The 22,573-nt window shown below is 35.7% G+C and overlaps 1 protein-coding gene across 1 annotated transcript; it reads left to right on the top strand.

Annotated features, from left to right (window-relative positions):
• Positions 1–9,662: 9,662 nt before the first annotated feature.
• On the top strand, positions 9,663–13,961 carry LOC132565496 (uncharacterized). The gene is made up of 4 exons (XM_060230150.1): positions 9,663–9,901; positions 10,474–10,574; positions 13,583–13,701; positions 13,866–13,961. The coding sequence occupies exons 1-4, from the start codon at positions 9,663–9,665 to the stop codon at positions 13,959–13,961; spliced, it is 555 nt and encodes a 184-aa protein (XP_060086133.1).
• Positions 13,962–22,573: the final 8,612 nt, after the last annotated feature.

Consider the following 22,573-nt stretch of genomic DNA (forward strand, 5'->3'; position numbering starts at 1 on the left):
GTTATAGATATGTCAAACTTTAAAAATCTCCGACACTAACTATATACACCATTTGTTATTCAGTGACAGATTTTCCATTCTGGGCTTCTGTATTCTCTGTAGCAGGGACAGCCATCATCTACACTTCTATTGTAAGTAAATTCCAAAATACTCTGGCAATTTGGCTCCTCATATAAAATAGATACACATTTAATGTTGGGTATTTGAACATTCAAAGCGTACATCAATTTTCACGATGTTAATTGGTATCTACACTTATATTGGCGTACATTGGTTAAAGCGGTATTTTAATTAATTTCACAACACTTGATTCAACTTCGTTCTGAATTACCATTCTGCCTGATATATGATAATGCTCTCTTGTTAACCTTCGCTAACACTTCAAAAGACATAAATTTGCGAATTTTACTGAGAGAATTCAGGACAGACGTCTTGACGGGTGTATTACAATGTCTTGATATTTCTACAAGAGGCCAAATTTATCGAAGAGCTGATTAAAACTGCCACAAAGATCTTGCAGAGTCATTTAATTTGACTTTCAAATATATTGAAGACGTGTCTTTAACAAGACATTAATTGACCAGGTCCATCGCATATACTGCCACGAGTCTCTTATCTCGATATTTTCCAACAGCGAAAGCAACAAGAAGCCCCCCAAGCTGTATGATAAACCTGTTGATTCCACTTTTCCTATTATGAATTTGTCAGTACTGTATATCAATATCCCTGCATTCCAGACCTACTGTTAATTCGACATTCAACGGCCTGCTCACATTTTTGCGATTTTCGTGCAAGTAGGCTTAAACTGACGGGCAAACTCGTAACAAAGACTTTCAACAGATGCAGGGAAGTGTTGCGGTTGTCATAGCGAACTAATTCAGAAATATTCTTATGATGCTCGCTAGTTTGCATACATCTTCCATTGTCGTATACCTTGTTACCATGTAAGCACGTGACATTTCTTATTTGGATTTACCAACCTTTATATGGCAGGTGTCTTAGATGAAGCAGAAGACACTCACGCTTCCGAGACACGTTGTCTTATTTTTATTTTGCCATAGCTTTAATGAAATTTGTTTGAATCATGATCATGATTATATTGACATGCTGGAATGTTCTTGTTGTTTCTGAAAGATGAGTTACAAAACTTGTGTTATCTGTATAAAGGGCGGAGTCATGCTGGAGCTATGGACGCATGTATTTTTTATTTTTTTTTTAAATTTCTTTTATTTTTGAAAAGTTTCATAATTTTTACAGATATTGACATCTACATGTGCAACACACTTTCCCATACATCATCATCATCCTCATCCTCATCATCATCATCATCAACCATCGTCATCATCTGTATCTCATTAAATAACAACATCCTCATCATAAACCATCATCAACCTCATCATCATTATCATCATCATCATCATCATCATCATCATCATCATCATCATCATCATCATCATCATCATCATCAAACCACAACATCCTCATTATCAACCAACATCATCATCATTATCATCAACCATCATCATCAAGATCCTCATCATCAACCATCAACATTATCAACATCATCATCAGTAGAAGTCATTATCTTCACGGTATATTTATCAACACACTCATCATTTATCATCCTACCGTCACACATCTTCCACACCCTCACACACGATTATCATTACCATAATAAATGCAATAACAATTATATAATCACAATGATATCATCATCAGCATTTTCATCAACATCCGCTATTTCTACCAACATATAGACATGCATACATTTGTACATGCATCACTCACATCATCACACACATCACACACGCATTTCATGCTCTCTGCAAAAACAAAAAGAAATCCAATAAATTAGTCAGTCAATATTAAGTCATTAGAGAGAGAGAGAGAGAGAGAGAGAGAGAGAGAGAGAGAGAGAGAGAGAGAGAGAGAGAGAGAGAGAGAGAGAGAGAGAGAGAGAGAGAGAGAGAAAGAGAGAGAGGAGAAGAGAAAAAAAAATGGCTGGGCTACAGATGAAACTAAAATATATGTAAGTAGAGAGAAATATTTCCTTTTTCATAGATGTTATAATAAAAAAAAAATACCTTAGTGAATTCACCAATCATTAAAAAGGGAAAATTGTCTGCGTAGAGATATAATGATATATGTATATATTTAAGAAAGAGAACTAACATTTCATGAGTGTAAGAAAGATCAATACCAATTAAAGCTTAGATATCACTTAAGTCTAATAATCTTCTCCATTTTCTTTATTTATTTTCTAAATTCTGCTGTGCAAGATCACCTTTGCTGTTAGCAATATATTTTTGAAATGTGTAATACTCTTTGATTGAGTTTATCAGAATATTTGGATTTAAGATTTTATGTATACACCTTGATTTATTATATATAACTTAATCATGATCAGAATTTCATTATCTACTGAGTTTCCCATAGCATTGTCATAATCTGAAGTTACCCCAAAAATAAAGCTTTTCTTGTTAAAAGAAAATGGAATCAATAGTGCATCAAGAAGAGTTTCAACATTAACCAAAAATTTCTGAGTTTCTCGACATTCCCAAAAAGTATGAATTATTGTCTCTCTCTCCAAGTTGCAGAGAGGACAGATAGGACTATTTGCTAATCCAGCTTTAAACAAATATGTATTTGTTGTTAAAATATGTTGCACTATTCTGTATTGAAACCACTGTAGCTTTGTATTCTTTGTAACCTTAAATGGAGTTTTATAGATATCAGACCAGGTCAACTCAATATCTTCAAATATGTCTTCCCACTTCTTCCTACCTATAGATACAGTACATTTTTAACCATAAAATTATATAGATCCTTAGTCCCTTTTGTATTTTTCACGAAAACAAATATGTTACTTGGGATGATAGGGTGAAAGATTAACTGCCTTCTATAGCCTACCTTTGTTACATATGATTTAATAGCAGAGATCACACCATTATATTGAAGAAAGTTTGTATTAACTTGATAAATCTCATTAAATTCTTGAAGAGTGTAGAACGAGCATGTATCAATATCTTTTATCAAATCATAAATTATTGTTACTCCCCTCTTGTACCACAATTTATAAAAAATAGTCTTTTTCCCAATAAGTAAATCTCTGTTATACCATAATGGCAATGTCAATATGGAGTTTTTCTTTCTTTCCTTTACTGTATCTGAATCATTAAATCTTTCCCAGGCTTTAAACACATCCTTCCAAAAATTACTTTTGCATTTATTTTTACATTCTTGAATATAGGCACCGCCACATATAGATAATTTGTGTGGGTCTGAGAATGTTTTGAAAATATGTTGCCACTTTGATGTTTTTTTATATAACCTTCTTATCCAACCTAATTTTAAAGAATCTATAAATACCCTAACATTAACCATTTTCAGACCCCCCTCATACTAATTCTGCGTGATAATATCTCTGATTATTTTATCCATCTTACTATTCCACAAAAAGTTGAATAAAACTGTATTGAGATCTTGTAAAAACTTTTCATCAGGGTTAGGTAAGGAAATAAATAAATGGTTAAATTGTGAAAGAAGAAGAGATTTTACTAAGACTATTTTACCAATTGGTGTAAGTGCTCGCCTACTCCAAGTTTTAACAAGCATTTTAAGTTTAATTAGCTTTTTATCAAAATTTAATTTTGGGATCTCATGTAAATTAACACTAAAATCTATTCCAACCAGTTTAAATTTATTTTTCCCCATTGTAAGCCTAATTCAGGTAAAAATGTATCTTCACTGTATTGTATTTTGTTTATCTCCGTAGAAAATGGTTTCAAATCGGCCATGTGAAATATAACAACAGTGCCATACCGTATCTTTAAATAAGATGGAATCAAAGCTCTAGTGCGGACATATGTATCAAAACGTGTTATTTTATATCGATATGTACAAGGCGGAGTCTACGCGGTCATAAGGACAAATTTATTGCAATGTTTGTTTTTATCTGTACAAGGCGGACCAGAGTCAGTCATGTCAACGGGTGGATTTAAATGTTTATTTATTTCTGCACAGGGCGGACTGAAGGCGGTCGTGTGGACAGATGTGTTCCAATGTCTTATCATGACGATAGGCATGTTCGCCGTAATTGTAAAGGTATCTATCATTACCTTTTATGTGCAATTTCACTTGATTTGACGGGTTTATATATATATATGTACATCTGTAATACGTGTTATTCATGGCCACCTTTCGAATCAGAGAAAGAATGTACATATATGCGTCAATACAACGGACAAAGTCTTTGTAATGTGCACCAATATCAAGTTACTTAAACTGTTCCAGTTAACACATGAACTCAAGTGCAAAATGTTCGCGTGATGGCATGCTATTCTTAAGGAAACTAACACTGGTAGGGGATCTTTCCTAAGTGCCGATGTCTACACAAAACTTAAGGCGAGTGACTTATAAAATTATCAAATGAATTCAGTTGATTCCATATTACATCGGCACGAATGTAAGATTCTGTTTACTACACAACCCCGTACAAATGTATTCCTAAAAATATCTCAAATGAATTTCACTTTAAGACAGACAGTTGTATTTTGATGCGGACAGTACGTTTTCCATTTCCGAAACAATTATGTGACGTCACCAACACGTGAAGTATTTATGACGCCACAATAGTGTAATTACGCACGTGTCTTCATATATTTGTGACATGGCCAGATCGAAACAGATGACTGACTATTATAACAGGGGCTACTATGTCGTAATGAAATACCGTTGTGTGTACTTTTTGTGATATCTGCTGTAGGTTTTTTTATCATCACGACAAGTTACAATGACAAATGTCACGTACATGCCCCCGCATAGTTCATTCCATGACGATTTATAGAACAAAGTATTCAATTATGTTATAGGGAACAATGGATGTGGGTGACTTTAGAAAGGTTTTCGAAATTAACTACGAAAATCTACGAATGAATTATTTCAAGTAAGTATGCAACTACTTCATACATATTTCTGCATCATTAAGCATATATAGCTTGATCAACAGCACTCAAGTCGAGTGACAGGCAGTATTTGATCAAACAGATAATAATGAACAGTGATAGCTATTCAGAGACCTCGATTAATAATGATCTTGCAAAGGTCGGATCCCCGGTTGCAAGCGAGAAAATATTTGTGTTGATCACTACAAGGCGAGATTTTATATACCAATCCCAGTGATATGTTCTTTTGTAATAATAGCTTTGACCTGGATTCAACAGTTTAACACACATTACACACTACAAGGCGAGATTTTATACACCAATTCCAATGATATGTTCTTTTGTAATAACAGCTTTGACCCGGATCCAACAGTTCAACACACATTACACACTACAAGGCGAGATTTTATACACCAATTCCAATTATATGTTCTTTTGTAATAACAGCTTTGACCTGGATCCAACAGTTCAACACACATTACACACTACAAGGCGAGATTTTATACACCAATTCCAATGATATGTTCTTTTGTAATAACAGCTTTGACCCGGATCCAACAGTTCGACACACATTTTGGTCGTTGTGTTTTGGTTCTCTGATATCATATTTTGGACTGGCATTTAATCAGGCCACTGTACAACGGATCAGCTCTCTCAGAACATCAAAAGAGGCAAAAAAGTAAGGAGTCTTCCACTAAAATTGTTTCTTTCTGTATCGCTTACTATATCATTTTGATGATATCTTGTTAAATCTTGAACCTGTTTAACGCATTTTCCTGTATGACGCAAATTTGAGAAATTTCACCAAAATTTTCCTATTAAACCTCCTTAATGGTATTAATAAACAAAAATGGTTCTATCTCTATCTCATCTAATAATCATACTTACTGCATCCGGTCTAAAATACCTTGTTTTTCTTTCTAGAGTTCTCTATTTCGCTGGTCCGGTGTACTTTTTGTTTGGTGTCCTAGTTAATATTGAAGGACATGTCATGTTTGCCTACTTCAACTCTGTTAACTGTGATCCTGTCGAGGCTGGCATTATTAAAAACTCCAACCAGGTAAAAATATTTTTCACAATTTTTTCTTTCTTTCTTTTTCAAATAAAACAATTGGAATTGTGAGTGCAATGAGATTATGCAATGATCAATAATTTATAATTAAAGAAAACATTTCAAAGCCTGAACTCATTTTTGTATCTTTATACCAGTTACTACCATATATGGTGGTTAGGGTGTTCCATGACTTTCCCGGGCTCGCCGGACTATTTCTCGCCTCTTTGTTCGGTGCATCTTTAAGGTAAGATTTTTGGTAACCTGATATGACAAAAGAACCGTGTTAACTCCTTACCAAACATTATAAGTTGCGTGAATGGTATCCTTAATTATGCTCTGTAAAATGATCGATAACTTTCAGATCGGACATAGATTTTCAATGCGATTGTCACCAGGCATACATATTTACATTTCCTGAACAAAATTTGCCTTCATTCTCAAAAATCTTTTTTAGAATTTTTTCATGTCTTCTTAAATTATATTAATAATCTCGGCTTTTATGACATACCAATTACTTTTTTCCTGCTCCATTCGTAAAACGTAAATCGTTCTTAGTCTCAATTACGTTTTCAGATAATGTAAATTAATATAATATCAGAAAGTAATTGGTAAAATCATGTTCACATCCTGCATGATGTTACACTTTTGTTTTCAGCACGATATCATCAGGACTTAGTTCTCTTAGCGCTCAGACTGTTCAGGATTTCATTAAACCCCGTTATAAGGACATGTCTGACCGAAAAGCAACAGCCATAGCGAAGTTGGCAGGTATGGATGATCTGCAACAATGAGACATTTACGACAGGTTTATCGTATGTTAAAAACCCATTGCAGCCTTGTAAAAAATTGTTGGGTTTTTTTCATTTTTTATTGCAGTTGACAATTATTCCAGAAAAACAGTATTTTAGAAAGATTTCCTACTCTACACTCCCATATAGATATCAACAGTTATATCAATTGAATTACTTACTTCATCACTTGACTAAGTGATTGTAATAACTATCATTATTTTATTTAATCGTCTACTTGGTAGATTAGTATTAACAGCACTGAGATAGAAATCCCGAAAACAAAATCATAACAAAAACATTTGCACTTACTGTGTATTCAATTTTCCAGATCTTATGTGACATTAAGTTGTCTTAGATATGCCAGAAGTCTTCTAAAACATCGTACAACCAAAGTCGAAACAAACATGGACGAGAACGTGGACGAGTATGGTTTAAAACCGTACATTCGTATTCACTTCTCTTATATAATAACCCTCTCTCGTGTAGATACCTGTAGTAACAGTATACATCACAATGAGTTGTGTCGTGTAGATACCTGTAGTAACAGTATCCATCACAGTGAGTTGTGTCGTTTAGATACCTGTAGTAACAGTATCCATCACAATGAGTTGTGTCGTGTAGATACCTGTAGTAACAGTATCCATCACAATGAGTTGTGTCGTGTAGATACCTGTAGTAACAGTATCCATCACAATGAGTTGTGTCGTGTAGATACCTGTTGTAACAGTATCCATCACAGTGAGGTGTGTCTTGTAGACACCTCTTGTAGCAGTATCCATCACAATGAGTTGTGTCGTGTAGATACCTGTAGTAACAGTATCCATCACAATGAGTTGTGTCGTGTAGATACCTGTACTGTAGTAACAGTATCCACCACAATGCGTTGTGTCGTGTAGATACCTGTACTGTAGTAACAGTATCTCTCACAATGAGTTGTGTCGTGTAAATACCTGTCATAACAGTATCCATCACAATGAGATGTGTCGTGTAGATACCTGTAGTAACAGTATCCATCACAATGCGTTGTGTCGTGTAGATACCTGTACTGTAGTAACAGTATCTCTCACAATGAGTTGTGTCGTGTAAATACCTGTAGTAACAGTATCCGTCACAATGAGTTGTGTCGTGTAGATACCTGTAGTAACAGTATCCATCACAATGAGTTGTGTCGTGTAGATACCTGTAGTAACAGTATCCATCACAATGACTTGTGTCGTGTAGATACCTGTAGTAACAGTATCCATCACAATGTGTTGTGTGGGAGATAAAGTTCGCCTCTAGGAAAAACAAGAATACAAGAGATTTACAAAAAATAAGAAGTACGAGCAAGGCGTATGATCTACAGTGTATGACATATTTTGTGTGTGTTTGTGTATGGTTTTCAAACCTTTCAAACCATTATCACCAGAACAAATGCTGATAGGTTTTTCTATTAAGCTTTATTTGTATTCTGTTCGTTATTTCAGTGCTGATCTATGGCGGACTTTCCCTGGCAATCACAGCTATGATAGCGAAAGTACCGGGATCATTGAGTCAGGTTTGGATTGTAGTTGGTTTGTAGAATACAATATAACGAGATTTTGCTGGCTTATGAGCTCTATTAGATGCAAACATATTCTATACTTTATAAACGTAGAAGGTTCTTATTTTGTCTCGAATCTTCTTCAGTATTAAATAAACCAGTGCGTGAATAATTACGAATATCAAAGTGTATTATTTTTTTCACAATTCCTTGTCACACCTCATGTATTCGATATGATCATACAACGATAAAAGCATTTGCCTTACCAAAAAATAAGGCTTTACTTGTTAATCCAGTAATATGCCGACACATATCTCTCCTTACTTATTTCCAATGATAGAACGCACTAAAAGTATAAATAAATAAAAACAGGTTCGCTTCCAAATACAGTAAACGCCTCACATTTGGACATTACATGAATCAATGAACACTTCATTTCCTGACGCAGCGCCTGGGTGTTCATTTTCTAATGGTTTTTTTTACTGGTAGGATTTAGTTAAATCAAGTATTTTGCAACTAAATATATCAGAATCGAACCCCATCCTTGGTCACCCTGTAAAACATGACTTTGAGGAACAGCTTTTTATTGTCTTTATCGTCTTTATTTGTTTTATAACAGTTACAAGCACATCCCCTGATTGGCGAATCGTACACTGGTCGTAAGGCGGACACGATTCTAATGGTCACCTTTATGTTAAGAACACTATACTTTCGCCTCTCAGAACACAATTATTGTTTTGCTTCATACCATTCATTGATTGCATGCGTTTGAAAAATGGAATACAATTTTCTCAATAGCTGTTTTCTAATCACTTTTTTTATTTTTAACTTCGATAAGATAGTGGGAAAGAAATAATTTTGAAAAGCATGTTATTTCTTATTTCTGTTCACAATTTTCTTTTAATAGCCAAAAGTACTTACAGTTTGCCTTTGTCGAATATTTTCCAGATAACTAGCTCAATACTTTACTGTTTTGGAGGTCCAATTGCCGGAATGTTCTTACTATCAATTTTTTGCCCCTGGACTTCGAAAAAGGTAGGTCTGTTCTTCAGAGATCTGATTCCTGTTAATAACAACAGATATGACTTGCTAGTATTGCCTGAGCAGCAGGTATAGAAGACGCGTATCCATAATATTGTATCCTTATATATTTCTCTGGTTCCTCTTTAACCGAATACATTTCGTGCAAATAATCGCCAGGGCTTTAAACTCGTCATGGACACTGCTAGTGTGTTTCGCTATAAATCCACTGCAAAACATAATTGGTTTACAGTATCCTTATATGTGTAAACAATAACTATGTCACTTTCATTTTTTCATTAAAGGGATTCCTCATTGGTGGTATGATATCGATGCTGTTTGTCTTGTGGATATCTCTCGGATTAAACTTCTTCACGTCTACACCAAGCCAGCCCTGGCTGCCTCCAAACCCAACAGATAAATGTTTTGCTGACTCCGAACTTGCCACAAATCATACATTCATGAAAGATTATGGCCATTTCATCAATCTAACGACCTTTTCACATAACGATGTATCCTCGAGGATTGCAAAGTACCAACAAGAAATGGAAGTTTTCAATGCAATAGAACCGTATGTGTACATGATTAAGAGTATATTTTTAATCGTAAATGGTTAGGATATCCTTCATTTTCTACACCAAGGTCTTTGGTGTATGTCTGTGTTCTATGTGTATCTTGTCATAATTTGAAGCTCTTTCTTTAATGTTTGATAATAGTAAATGATTCGATTGTGATATAACGCATTTAGCTAATATAATCAAAGTGGTTTATTATGAATCATACAATTTTCATAAAGTATCAATTTCTTCAATATTGTGACAATTTGGGCCACATATTACATGTCCTGTTTGATTTGACGTAATGACCTTAATTCAGAATATAGTCTCAATTATATTTATTTCTTTGTAACATATTTTTTGAAGCTATGGTGATATTACGTTTTGAGGATTTAGCATGTGATATTTTATTTTATTTTCATGAAGGTAAACATTGTAGTTTGATTTTCGATCTGTACTGTTGAGAGTAAAACTGGATATTATGTCTCATAATTTGAAACCGTAGCAACATTGTTTATTCACTCAAATATTGTTGGTGCTCACTGCATATATTTGCATAAAATGTATCATGCTTTTTTTGCTGTAGTCAAGGCTTCGACAAGCTCTATTCGGTCTCTTTTCGCTGGTTTGGAGCTATTGGCGTTCTAATGACAATCCTCCTTGGTGCTCTTGTGAGTTATTTTACAGGTACGTTTTATTTCAATCTTAATATCAACCATTAGAATTGTAACAGCACGAAAGGTAGTGACTATTTCATCACATTCTATATCGCGAAGTTTTTTTAAAGAACTTATTATATACTATAGTATTAAATTAAGATATTTTCATTTAAAATATTGTGTCAAAACGTAATGGTGATGGTGGTGGTGGTGATTGTAGTGATTGTGGTGATGGTTGTGGAGGTGATGTGGTGATTGTGGTAGTGGTGGTTGTTTTAGAGGTGGTGGAGGTAGTGGTGGTTGTGGTGATGGTGGTTGTGCTGGTTATACTGGTGATGGTTGTGGTAGTATTGGTTGTGGTTGTGATGGAGGTGATTGTGGTGGTGGTGGTGGTTGTGTTGGAAGTGGTTGTAGTGGTAATTTAGTGGTGATAGTGGATGTCGTATTAGTGGTAATGGTTGTGTTTGAGGCGGTTGTAATGACAGGGGTGGTGGTGGTGTTGGTGGTTGTGTTGGAGGTAGCGGTGTTGGTGGTTGTGTTAGAGTTTGTAGTGGTGGTGTTGGTTGTGTTGGAGGTGGTGGTGATTCTGTTGGAAGTGGTAGTGATGCTGTTGGTGTTTGTGTTGGAGGTGGTGTTGGTGGTTGTGTTGGAGGTGAAAGTGGTGGTGGTAGTGGTTGTGTTGGATGTAATAGTGGTGGTGGTGGTGGTTGTGTTAGAGGTGGTAATGGTAGTGGTGGTTGTGTTGGAGGTGATAGTTGTGGTGGTGGTGGTTGTGTTGGAGGTGATAGTGGTGGTGGTGGTGGTTGTGTTGGTTGTTGTGTTGGAGATGGTAGCGGTGGTGGTGTTGGTGGTTGTGTTGGAGGTGGTAATGGTGACGGTGGTTGGGTTGGAGGTGTGTTAGCGGTACAATATTAAAAGGTGTTCTTGACACTTTGCTATTAATGGCTTTTTGTATGTTGCTTGTCCTATCCGCGTATGTTTCATAGTTTGTTGTCAATAGATGTTTTTAACGATTAGCTGTCCATAGCTGACTTTATCACGTTGATAATGACAGCATGTTGTCCATGGCTCGTACCCTGCTCATACAGATATGAGATCACATTCCACGTATATCATTATAAGGGAACAGGGCTAGGTGTGTCGCCAAATCCGTTGACCTTGTCCGTCGTTATCTATTATTAGCAAAAGATATTTTTAAAAAGGACGTGTAGTATAACCTCTTTGAATACATAACATAGGTAAAATTTGAGTTGAAAGAAACTAATTGATTTAGTTTTTAATATTTACATATGATGTTAAATCAGCATAGCACTAAATTTTCTAAAAGTTTAAATCTGATATATATACCCGGCGCCAATGAAAACGCAACACTAAAATTTTGGACATAATATATTCTTCACAACAAGGATTAGATTCTCATTCTGCTGTATTTAGCCACAACACAATGCACTACAAAACTAACGAAATAATGGTCGAGTAATATCAACTCCTTGTCGTACCACAGGGCATTGTCGTAAAAGCATGAGTTTGCACGTCGGCGCTCTAAAGTGCGTTATATCCTTGCTCAGTCACTACTAGTGAACACTTTAGTTACAGGCAGACATTTTCCCGTCATCATTTTTTTAAATTGTCATCATTATTTGCTACAAATGCCTCGACTGACAGACAATGAAAGACACGAAGCTCGGGGTATGCTGGCAGGAAGGCTTTCTCAGAGGGAAGTTGCCAGGAGAATGAGTTGTTCTGCTTACACAATCAATCGACTGGCAGAACGAGTGCGACAAACCGTATCCGTGAGAGATCGACCTCGTCCGGGGCGACAGAGAGTAACGACGCCAAACCAGGACCGTTACATTCGACTAAGCCACCTGCGAGATCGTTTTCAAACCGCGACAAGAACGGCTAGACAGACGATGGGAAGTCATGGCAGACGTTTGTCAGCTAGTACTGTGCGCCGTCGCCTTCGCACAGCCGGATTGGCGTCGTGCCGTCCATTTAGAGGAAACGAATTGACTCAAATTCGCCGTCAAAATCGTCTAAATTGGACAAGACAGCGCCGAGGATGGACCCAACGTCGGTGGGCTGGCGTCCTGTTCACCGACGAATCGAGATTCCGCCTTCGAGTGTGGCGACGTCGAGGTGAAAGGTTTTTGGACTGCTGTGTAACGGAAACGGATAGGTGGGGCGGGGGCAGTGTGATGGTGTGGGGAGGTATCTCTTTTGCATACCGTGCTCCTCTAGTAATTATTGACGGCAATCTAACAGCACAGCGCTACATCAACGAGGTCTTAACTCCTGCTGTTGTTCCATTCTTTGCTGGACACCCAAACGTAGCGTTATTACAACAGGACAATGCACGACCACATACCGCTTGTATCACTACAGACTACCTTCAACATCAGAACATCGCAACCCTTCCGTGGCCCGCGTTTTCCCCGGATCTTAGTCCGATCGAGCATCTTTGGGACCAAACGCGTCGGCAGCTTGAAATCGCTCTTCAAGAAGAGTGGAGGAACATTCCTCAAATCAAAATTCAACGCCTTATTCGGTCAATGCCTCGAAGATGCCGCGCTTGTGTCGCTGCAAATGGTGGCCACATTAGATATTGAACGTGGTAATTTTGATTTTGGGGGTATGGACATTAGTCACATGAAATCAAAGTCTTCCCATGATGTAGTGCTGATTGCATTGAGTGAATTTTGTCATGGATATAATCAGCTTTTAGGTATTTGATTAAATATTGTATTCAAAACTATAACTGGTAAATTTTGACAGTAATTTAAAGGTGTTGCGTTTTCATTGACGCCGAGTATATATATATATTGAGAGAGAGTTAGTAGGTTGTTAATTGTACATATAGAATCAATGCACGGGTGTTTTGTTCATTATTTCAGTGAAACAATATCAAAGCTGTAAAAAACATAATTTATCATTAAATTTTTCTGGTAAAAATTCACAGTATGTACACGGGTTAGTGTCTTGTGAAAAACTCTTGGTTTTAAGCAAAATACTAATTTTTGCTTCAATTTTTTCTAGATCATCCTACCGCAGATGAAGTAGACGTGAGATATATATTACCTCTTGGTGACCAACTGTTTCCATATCTTCCCAAAAAGGCACGCAGATATTTGGATTTCGGAGTCGACTTTAGAAAAGTACATATATTTTGTTTTTAAAATTATTGACATCATGTCAAAAAGAAAAAAAGAAAATTGTAAATCAAAACTTTTTTTAGAAAAGTTGACATAAACAGTTGGGTTTTAAAACGCATTATACATGTTTATAGAATTATGATTAAAAATGATTTGTCTATTTCCAGAGAAGCAGATGGCTACAGCAACAAAACGAAGAAATGTACCTGTCTGAAATCCTCGATATCGAGATAGACGAACTTAAAGAAAATAATACCAAATGAGAACTGAGGATAATGTTACACGGACTCATACTAATGTCAATGAAGTTGATCCGGCTATTAATCAAAAAGAAAAACATGAAAATACCAGAAAATTGTTAACTATGTTAAGAACATCATGCTCAATATTTACCCATTGATATATTTCACATTTATATACCAAAATAAAAAGGCGATTACAAGGTACAAGTTTATGTATAAAAACAGTGGACAAAGGAAAACACGAAACGAAAATCACTATAAACGGGAGGAAATCTTTACACCATTCAACTTTGATTCAGTTAAGTATAAAAAACATTTTTCATATATCGAACATTAACAATATGTTATAAAAAATGTATAAGGCTATATAATCTGTTGGAGTTCGCAAAACAAAGTGATATTTATTGATATTGTACAGCATGTTTTCACTGTGACTACCAAAGTCTCCAGGTTTAAAGAGCAAAAATAAACAAAACATAAAAAATGATGTTCTATGACGTCATATATATGCATATATACATTTTTTTTAATAAAATGCCTAATAAGTCAGAATTTGCTTCTTCATCAGATACATAATAATTCCTTTTTTTCGTTGTGCAGTATATTGTACTATGAAAGATAATGTTACAGTGAAATGGCTACAACATCACAATTATATAATGAGTTCAGCCGGTGACTGACTACACCATCACAATTATATAATGCGTTCAGCCGGTGAGGGACTACATCACAATTATATCATGAGTTCAGCCGGTGACTGACTACACCATCACAACTATATAATGCGTTTAGCCGGTGACGGACTACAACATCACAATCATTTAAGGAGTTCAGCCGGTGACTGACTTCAACATCACAATTATATAATGAGTTCAGCCGGTGACTGACTACAACATCACAATTATATAATGAGTTCAGCCGGTGACTAGGATATCACAATTAGATATTTTTTCAACAGATTCTTGACTATATATCATAGTTGTATCACTTGAACTACTTTCATTTGGCAACCGAGATCTAGAAATAATGTTTGATTGTGATTAGTAAACCATCATCATCACGGTATGTTTTCGTTCAAAACGGCAATTTAAGTAAACTAAATCGCTTGTGGACAAAACCCGTTTGTTTAGATCTATGATACAATGCATATGTATGAGAATAGAAATCAAGATGCACATGCAACTCTGGGGCAGTAAACGTAAAATGATTGGTTAAATAAACTTGTTAATTTAGTACAAATGTGATTTTTTTTTGAAAGCTTACTCTTCGGCGCGTTTGAATGGTAAAAAAAGTATAAATCAGCGCGCCAAACATTGACATATTGTATATATTTATGTGTGTGAAAATCGTTATAAAGCACTTTGCAGGCCATAAAGATTTGCTATGAGATGCAATATCGTCGCACCTTGGTAAAATATGTAAAAATGGAATTGACCCTGAACGATTTTATATATAGTATGTGAGGAAGACGTCAGTCGTCCTACAGGTATGCCTATGAGGCAGGCAGTCAGACCTTATTTATTTTCTCCTTTACGATATTTGGTACGTCAAAACAAGTTTTACAAAATGTATCTGAGCTCATATGCTAATATGATTTTGCATTTAATATTCACATAACTGCATTTTAAAATATACAAACCATAACAAAAAATATTCATTTAATCATCTTTCCTTCATATTATCGATTTTATATGTATACATTTAAATTTATAGATTAATTATAACAAACTTTCCATCTCATACACCATTCATTTGATATGTCTAGCCATGTTTATCATGTTTCCCACTCGATATCAGACAGATATGCATGTGAACGATCACCAAGTAAAAATCTATTTCGGTTTTCATTGCATAATGCGGAAAATTGCACATATGATATTACTTTTATTGAATTTATTATATTAATTATTTCCTCCTGGCTTAGATATAAACAAGGTTACTGTTTGATGTTTATTTGTTATATAGAGTTTATTCCCGGGTCGTCATGGATATCAGCATTTTTTTTTCAGTTCATTGCGTGTATTAAGTTTGTCTTTCCAGATTTATAGAAATTATATAAAAATTATTGACGAAACGTAATCCTGTAATACTAACTCATAAACTGCCATATATAGATTGGAATAGTCTAGTTATAGTCTAGCGAGGTCACCGAGTGCAGTCATGTGGGATAGATTTTTCTCCCACCTCTGCCCAAGTAGGATAGACATGTCCCATGTGGAACACCCATAGAGGATAAATCTATCCCACATGACTGCACTCGGTGACCTCGCTCGAGGGACAATTTTTTCTTTTGTACAAAGGGAGACAACTCCCGCGATCGTCTGTTCAAAAATCAAAATGGCTGAGACTGAGAGATTTCAAAACACTAACCCCTTCGCAAAAGAATAATAATTCCCAAACACAACAACACAGCAGCATATCCATGTGTTCTGATCCAACTGATGTTACACGGTCCATATTCTATGGATCCACAATTAGTGGAGGAAACTTTAACATTCAAATCCACAACCACATGTTTCCCACCACCACCGTGCCACAGGCTCCTGAAATAAATTTGACACGTCAAAGGCCTCGCGTTATTTACTACAGCGATAGTGACGAATAATTCTTCGGGCCAAATTTCAACTTGTTGTCTCGCTAGTGTGAATATGTCACGCATCTACCTGGCGATGAAAGACTCGAAATTCCTCGCCATGTGCACCGGTCGCGGTCGGCTACACTGAAGTGACAGGGAGAAAAACGACTGTTTATATATTAATGTGGTATATATAGCATATGTTGATCGATCTATTGATATATAATATCAGAAATACTATATTGTAAATGAATAATTGATAAATATCATTGATTTTTTTTACGATCTATATTATGTTGCGTAATAATTTACATGCAAACAGTGACGTCATGAAACGTGAATGGTGATATTCATGCGCCATTCAGGCACTTGTACCGTGGGATTTTTTTTTTTTTACGTCGTGGCGGAAATAATGGGGTGGGAGAAAAATAATCAAATCGTACCCTCAGAGGATGTAGCAGAGAAATCTCCAACCCTCGGGGTGCTTTTTTTGTAATCTAACCCTCGGCAGAGCCTCGGGTTAGACAACAACAAAAATCACCCCTCGGGTTGGAGATTTCTCTATCACACCTTCAGGGTAGGGGAAGATTCTATTAATATCACATATATACATGTAGCCTGTTATGTCCTGTCAGGACATAAATATCATAAGACATATTTGTAATAACACTATTGTGACGTCATAGATAAGTATCGACTTTATGACATCATATGATTATCTCGGAGGTGAAAAACTATATGTGCCGTCCGAATTGTAATAAGATTGTCTTATATCGAAATTAATTTAAGATTTTTCACTTGTGTTCATAAATATGGATTGTGTGATAAATAGAATATTTATCTGGTATCCGCGTGACATAAAATTGACTATACTCGTTTGATAAATGTATCTCACTCACTTAGTGAACTCGTTTAACAATTTCGATACTTCACCGACACTTATGAAAGTGAATTATGCCTTTTATTGAATCTATGGCTTGGACACTGTGTATTGACCTATATATTGACATAAGCAATGCACAAACAAGTTTCTAATAGCATAACAATCAAATTTTGAAATACATATTCGAAGGCACTGACAGTGAAAAAGTCTTTAAAAGGCAGAAACAAGTGGGTTTTGAAGCAGGTTATCATTCACTGAACAACATCCGGGAGGCACATAACATGTCATCTAAATTAGTCGTGATAAAATGTCTTACCCGGGGACACAACCAGTACAACACATTGTTCCGATTCTCAGCTTCCTGAGAAATACCATCAACAAATTTAGTATCGTGAGCGTCGAACCATATACCTTGGATAATCACCTGTGGTAATTTAGGCCAAATGTTCTACCGGCTGTTGTAAAATATGAAATTTGAGCGTTTTTAGGCTAAACGTACTCAGTAGGAATAGCCTATTGCGACGGCCGTTCAGACAAAGTTTACCGATCCTGGCCTTCTTATTGGCTGATATATCGAAAAGAGGTAGAGCCCTTTAGCGGCAATTTTCTGCATAAATAATGCCACGATCTTTCAAATCGCTGAGGAGATTCTTATCGGCTGCTGTGAACATTCCTAGAAAACAACCATATTTACCTTAAGTAAGCAAAAAATTGTTTCTTGTATCTTCAAAGTTTATTGTAACTGCATGACTTGATTTACAGTGTATTTACTGTATGGCGGGGCTTATGAATCCATGACGTAAGCGTACAGAACACTGTACGTGCGAGTTGGCGCCATGATAATAAGCTTGTCACGTTCGCATGTAATTATTTGTATAGATTTTGTCTATGATTCGTCTGTTCTTATACATAAGTCCGTATGGCCCGACAAAATAAGTTAAGGATCATAAATTGTGACCATAATATCTTTAAAAATTCAAATCCTGTATTGCCGGTAATTGCACTCGTAGTTTCTCCAATATGTACCTAGTCATGTCAAAGTGCCGTTCCGCTAGTTAATTATGGTGGTGTGAAAAACTGACTGGTCTATTACTACAGAGGAATCTTGCAGGTTTTGATTCTGTTACTTCTAAGCTAAAAAAAGTTGAATTTGGAAACATTTAATCAATTTGTAACGAAAACTTGAAAAAACTAATCATGCGAAGACATTTAAATGATATGGAAAGCCGCGCACTATAGGGCTCCTTCAAGCTTAGTAAGTATGTCTAAAACGGAAGTGCACGTGCGGAATTTGGCGAGCGTCACTACAGGTAAGGTATGCCGATATTAATGGCTGTGTAGTGTTTACCTGTAGTCAATTTTTCCGATTCTCATGGATACAGGCACGGAATACAGACTGTGGTGAGTAACTAATATTGTTACATCTCTTTCTCTTTACTAATTGTCTGTTAGAGTGTCTTATTTTCCGGGAAAAATGTATTTCTAATATATATATATCTTAGCGTGCGGTCCAATCAAGCGTAGCAATTGATTAGAGTTGTAAGCGTGTATGTTTTGTTGATATATTAATATTTCCATGTTTTGATCGCTGAAGTTTTAATATTATGTTTGTCATGTGTCATTTGTAGTATATAGTAGGGCTTAAATGATAACTTTTGAATTAATGTCCCTGTCCAGGTGAACGATAGTCCACTGAGTATCGCCGGTTTAAAAAAAAGTATGGAAGCCTTTAGTCGCCATATGCGTTACTTTGTTTGTCAAAATTATAGCGTAAGCATGGACCACCGCACGACTTTGCTTGAGAATCAAAGCAAATATTGTGTATTTATTCCCATATGGAATGAATAATTAGGTATTTAACGTATGTAGTGTACTTTGTATGGACGATATGTTGTCATTTTTGTGATGGTTATCGGAGTGAATGTTTGTGTGTATTGTTTGTTGTTTAAGCTTTCCATTCCGGAGTGAGAGTCTACAAATACGCCTATCTGGACCTGAGGAACCACAGCTTCAGCAACGGGGCCGGTCATAGACCTAGGTCAGCCACAGGAAGATTGTTGGTCGGTACAGTCGGGTCAAGGCACCGATGGCATTTTCATCGCCGTAGAGAATCTCCGTCGTAGGGAGACATGTCCTCAACTGTCGGGGATAGTTTGGAGCACACTATCTAGGTGGTAGAGCATACACTACGTCTCTGGTTTTGTATGTGGTGGGGAAGGCTTGGAATTCCCCCTGATAGACACCCGTGTGGAACTCTTGTTCACGGGAGCCTCAGCTGGGCTGCGGTTCAGCTGCTACCTTGTTTCTTGTTGTGTAAAGGACTTAGACGTATTCTGTGACCGTGTTGTGCCGTGCTGTGTTGGACGCCTTTTTGGAACTTTGTGTGCTTGTTAGAGGAAGTGAGAGTGAGTGTGGATGTGCTTTAGTGTGATTATATACTTGTATGTAATAAATTGTGATTGTTTTCTATACAATATTTTGAGTTCTTGCTTTCTTGCCGAAACATCTTAATCTGACGCTTGTCCTACGTTACAAAGCTAGTCTGGGGGATCGGTTTGAATTATCAACTAACAGCACTTATAAACAAACAAAACTTACAAACAGAACATCAATTTTGCTTTAATCCTTGTCATTGTGGCGAGATCGTCTTAATATATAACATCACTTTACCTCATTAGACGTCACAAAATTGGACTGTTCGTCCCACGCGTTTTCACACCCACCGTCATGACAATTTTTTCAAGTTTTTGAAGATAAAAAGTTTGCGCTTCGTAGGCAAAGGTACATTTGGTGCTCATGATTTATGAATAATATGTTTTTAATACTGCACTGATCATGATGTTGAATTTGTTATAACTTAAATTTTGTGTCTTTTAATTTTATTTGATGAAGGTTGATTGTGCTGATTTCTCAAGGTTTGTTAATGTGTATCAGAGTTCCTTGAAATGAAAATATTCCTTCAAACAAAGCGCGTATAAAACAAAACCCAAAATATTCATGTTTATAATTATCAATTAACTAGAACGAAATATTTCCTTAACATATTTATTCATTTTGCGTGTCATGGTGACATTATCTAATGCATTGGAGATCAGAAATAGTAGTAGCTACAGTGAAAATATTGTAAATTTTGTATATATATGGAAGTCTGGTTTAATCTCATAGAACTATGCCTTTATAGACATAATTACTGGAAGAAAAGTCTATCCATGATACTTCATGGAAGATAGGCATGTAAATACATTTGATGTAATTATTTACACTTTTATCTATCTGAAATGCTGTGTACACCTTATCTACTTTCCTCTACTACAAATATGATTATGATAAGTAAGGACTATTAGTTTGCAATATATTTAAAATAAAGAAGTAGGTATAAAGTCCTTTCGATTTGTCTAAATCCTCATATTCATAGGATAGCAATTGCAACACCTCAGGTATTTCGAAGGTTTTATTTAGTCAACTTCATCATATGGCTATTTATCATTTGGCTTGTTGGCGATGAATATATGGTTGTGTATTTTTTTTTAACCTATTTTGATTTGTTCACATTATTGTCGTCAATTTTGAAATAAGAATTAAAGAATACATAAAATCGCTTAAAATTAAGAAAAATAGCCTCTGGTTCTCTTATTTGAGTAATTTTTGCATTTCAAAGTGTAGGAGTATGGGGAGAGTAATATAGCTTAGCGATTATTTGTGAACATTTTCCAATACGTTTAGCCTCTCAGTACTTTCAGTACTTTGATTTCATCATGTTTTGCAAATAAATCTAAAGCAATTAACCAGACAATTTAGGATATCTAAACTTTATATGTATACAATTATCAAACAAATTGCCTTTGGTCAGTATTTTAGTATTGATTTTTTCATCAGATATTAACTATTAACCACGAACAAGGACTTGTGTAAAATGTACATTTGTTTCCAGTATGATAAAATTATTAGTATCTATATTAGGGATCGTTGTCAGTTGAGTTCCGGTAATGCTTATACATGAACAATAAGGGAAAAAAAGACATTTATCGTAGAAAATATTGAAACATGTAGTTCTCGTGATAGTTTAGTCAACATCATATATAAATGACAACGGAATTAGATTATTGAGACCTGGGAACACACTTTTTTCACATCAAGAAGAAGGAAAATAACTCGAAATCAGCACATTTACTACGTCTAGTGTAGTTAACATATTTTTTTTTAAAGTCTACCAAGGAACGAAAGTGAAAGTAGAATAAGTTCAAAGTCATTTATGCACACCATAATAATATCATGATTTTCATAAACTGGATTTAGAAGAAGAAGAAGAAGAAAGAAAGAAAGAAAGAAAAAAAGAAAAAAACATGGAAACCGAAAGTGAAAGTAACAGCACGTTGGGATTCCACGAAACATCCACGTAGCTACACGAGACGGAAAGCCCTATATGACGATAAGATTACACCATAGATACGTTTCATTACTCATCACAGACAGAGGAGACTCCACTGATACAGGTACGTATACTGATTACTACACTCTCCTGACCATCAAATAGACAAATCATGATACGAACTTTATTATTTGTCATCCTTTCTATAGACGTTCTATTGAGACGGACACCATTGACAACGTGTACTTGTACTCATAGAACCAGTTGCTATTGTAAGTCTGAAATATGACCTTCGTTCAGATTTTATGAAAACACGCGTGCATTTACACGAGATGCACATCATCCGTTAACTTTATTTGTCCAGTCCTTTTAATAACGTTATTGCGTTTTAGAATTTTATGAATCTGTTTTAACGACATATATTCTGAGAAGATGATGTTCGTATTTTTTTTATTTAGAAGGTAGAATGTTGATGTGCATAAATTAGTTTCTGACCTTGACATTAATTAGGCCCATATTTAAATCGATACGTGATAATATACGTACAGTAGGTCTTAAATTTGACATATTTTATTCATAGTTTATAAAACCTGCATTTATCTTGAAAATGATGGCTTAGCTAGAAAACCGCAGGTAAACTGTACGTGAAGTCTAAAGGTCACAGATCGCAACATTTTTTCGAAAGCGAGAGAGGTGTGCAGATTACGTAATCGAACGCACCAGGAAGTATCTGATAAAACCTACTTTCGGTTTCGTCTCTGCACTCATACGTGTATGTTATAACGCCCTGTTGACGTCACAGTTCA

Source organism: Ylistrum balloti, unplaced genomic scaffold, assembly GCF_031769215.1.
Source record: "Ylistrum balloti isolate Yb309-2 unplaced genomic scaffold, AGI_CSIRO_Ybal_v1 Utg369576, whole genome shotgun sequence".
Classification (NCBI taxonomy): domain Eukaryota; kingdom Metazoa; phylum Mollusca; class Bivalvia; order Pectinida; family Pectinidae; genus Ylistrum; species Ylistrum balloti.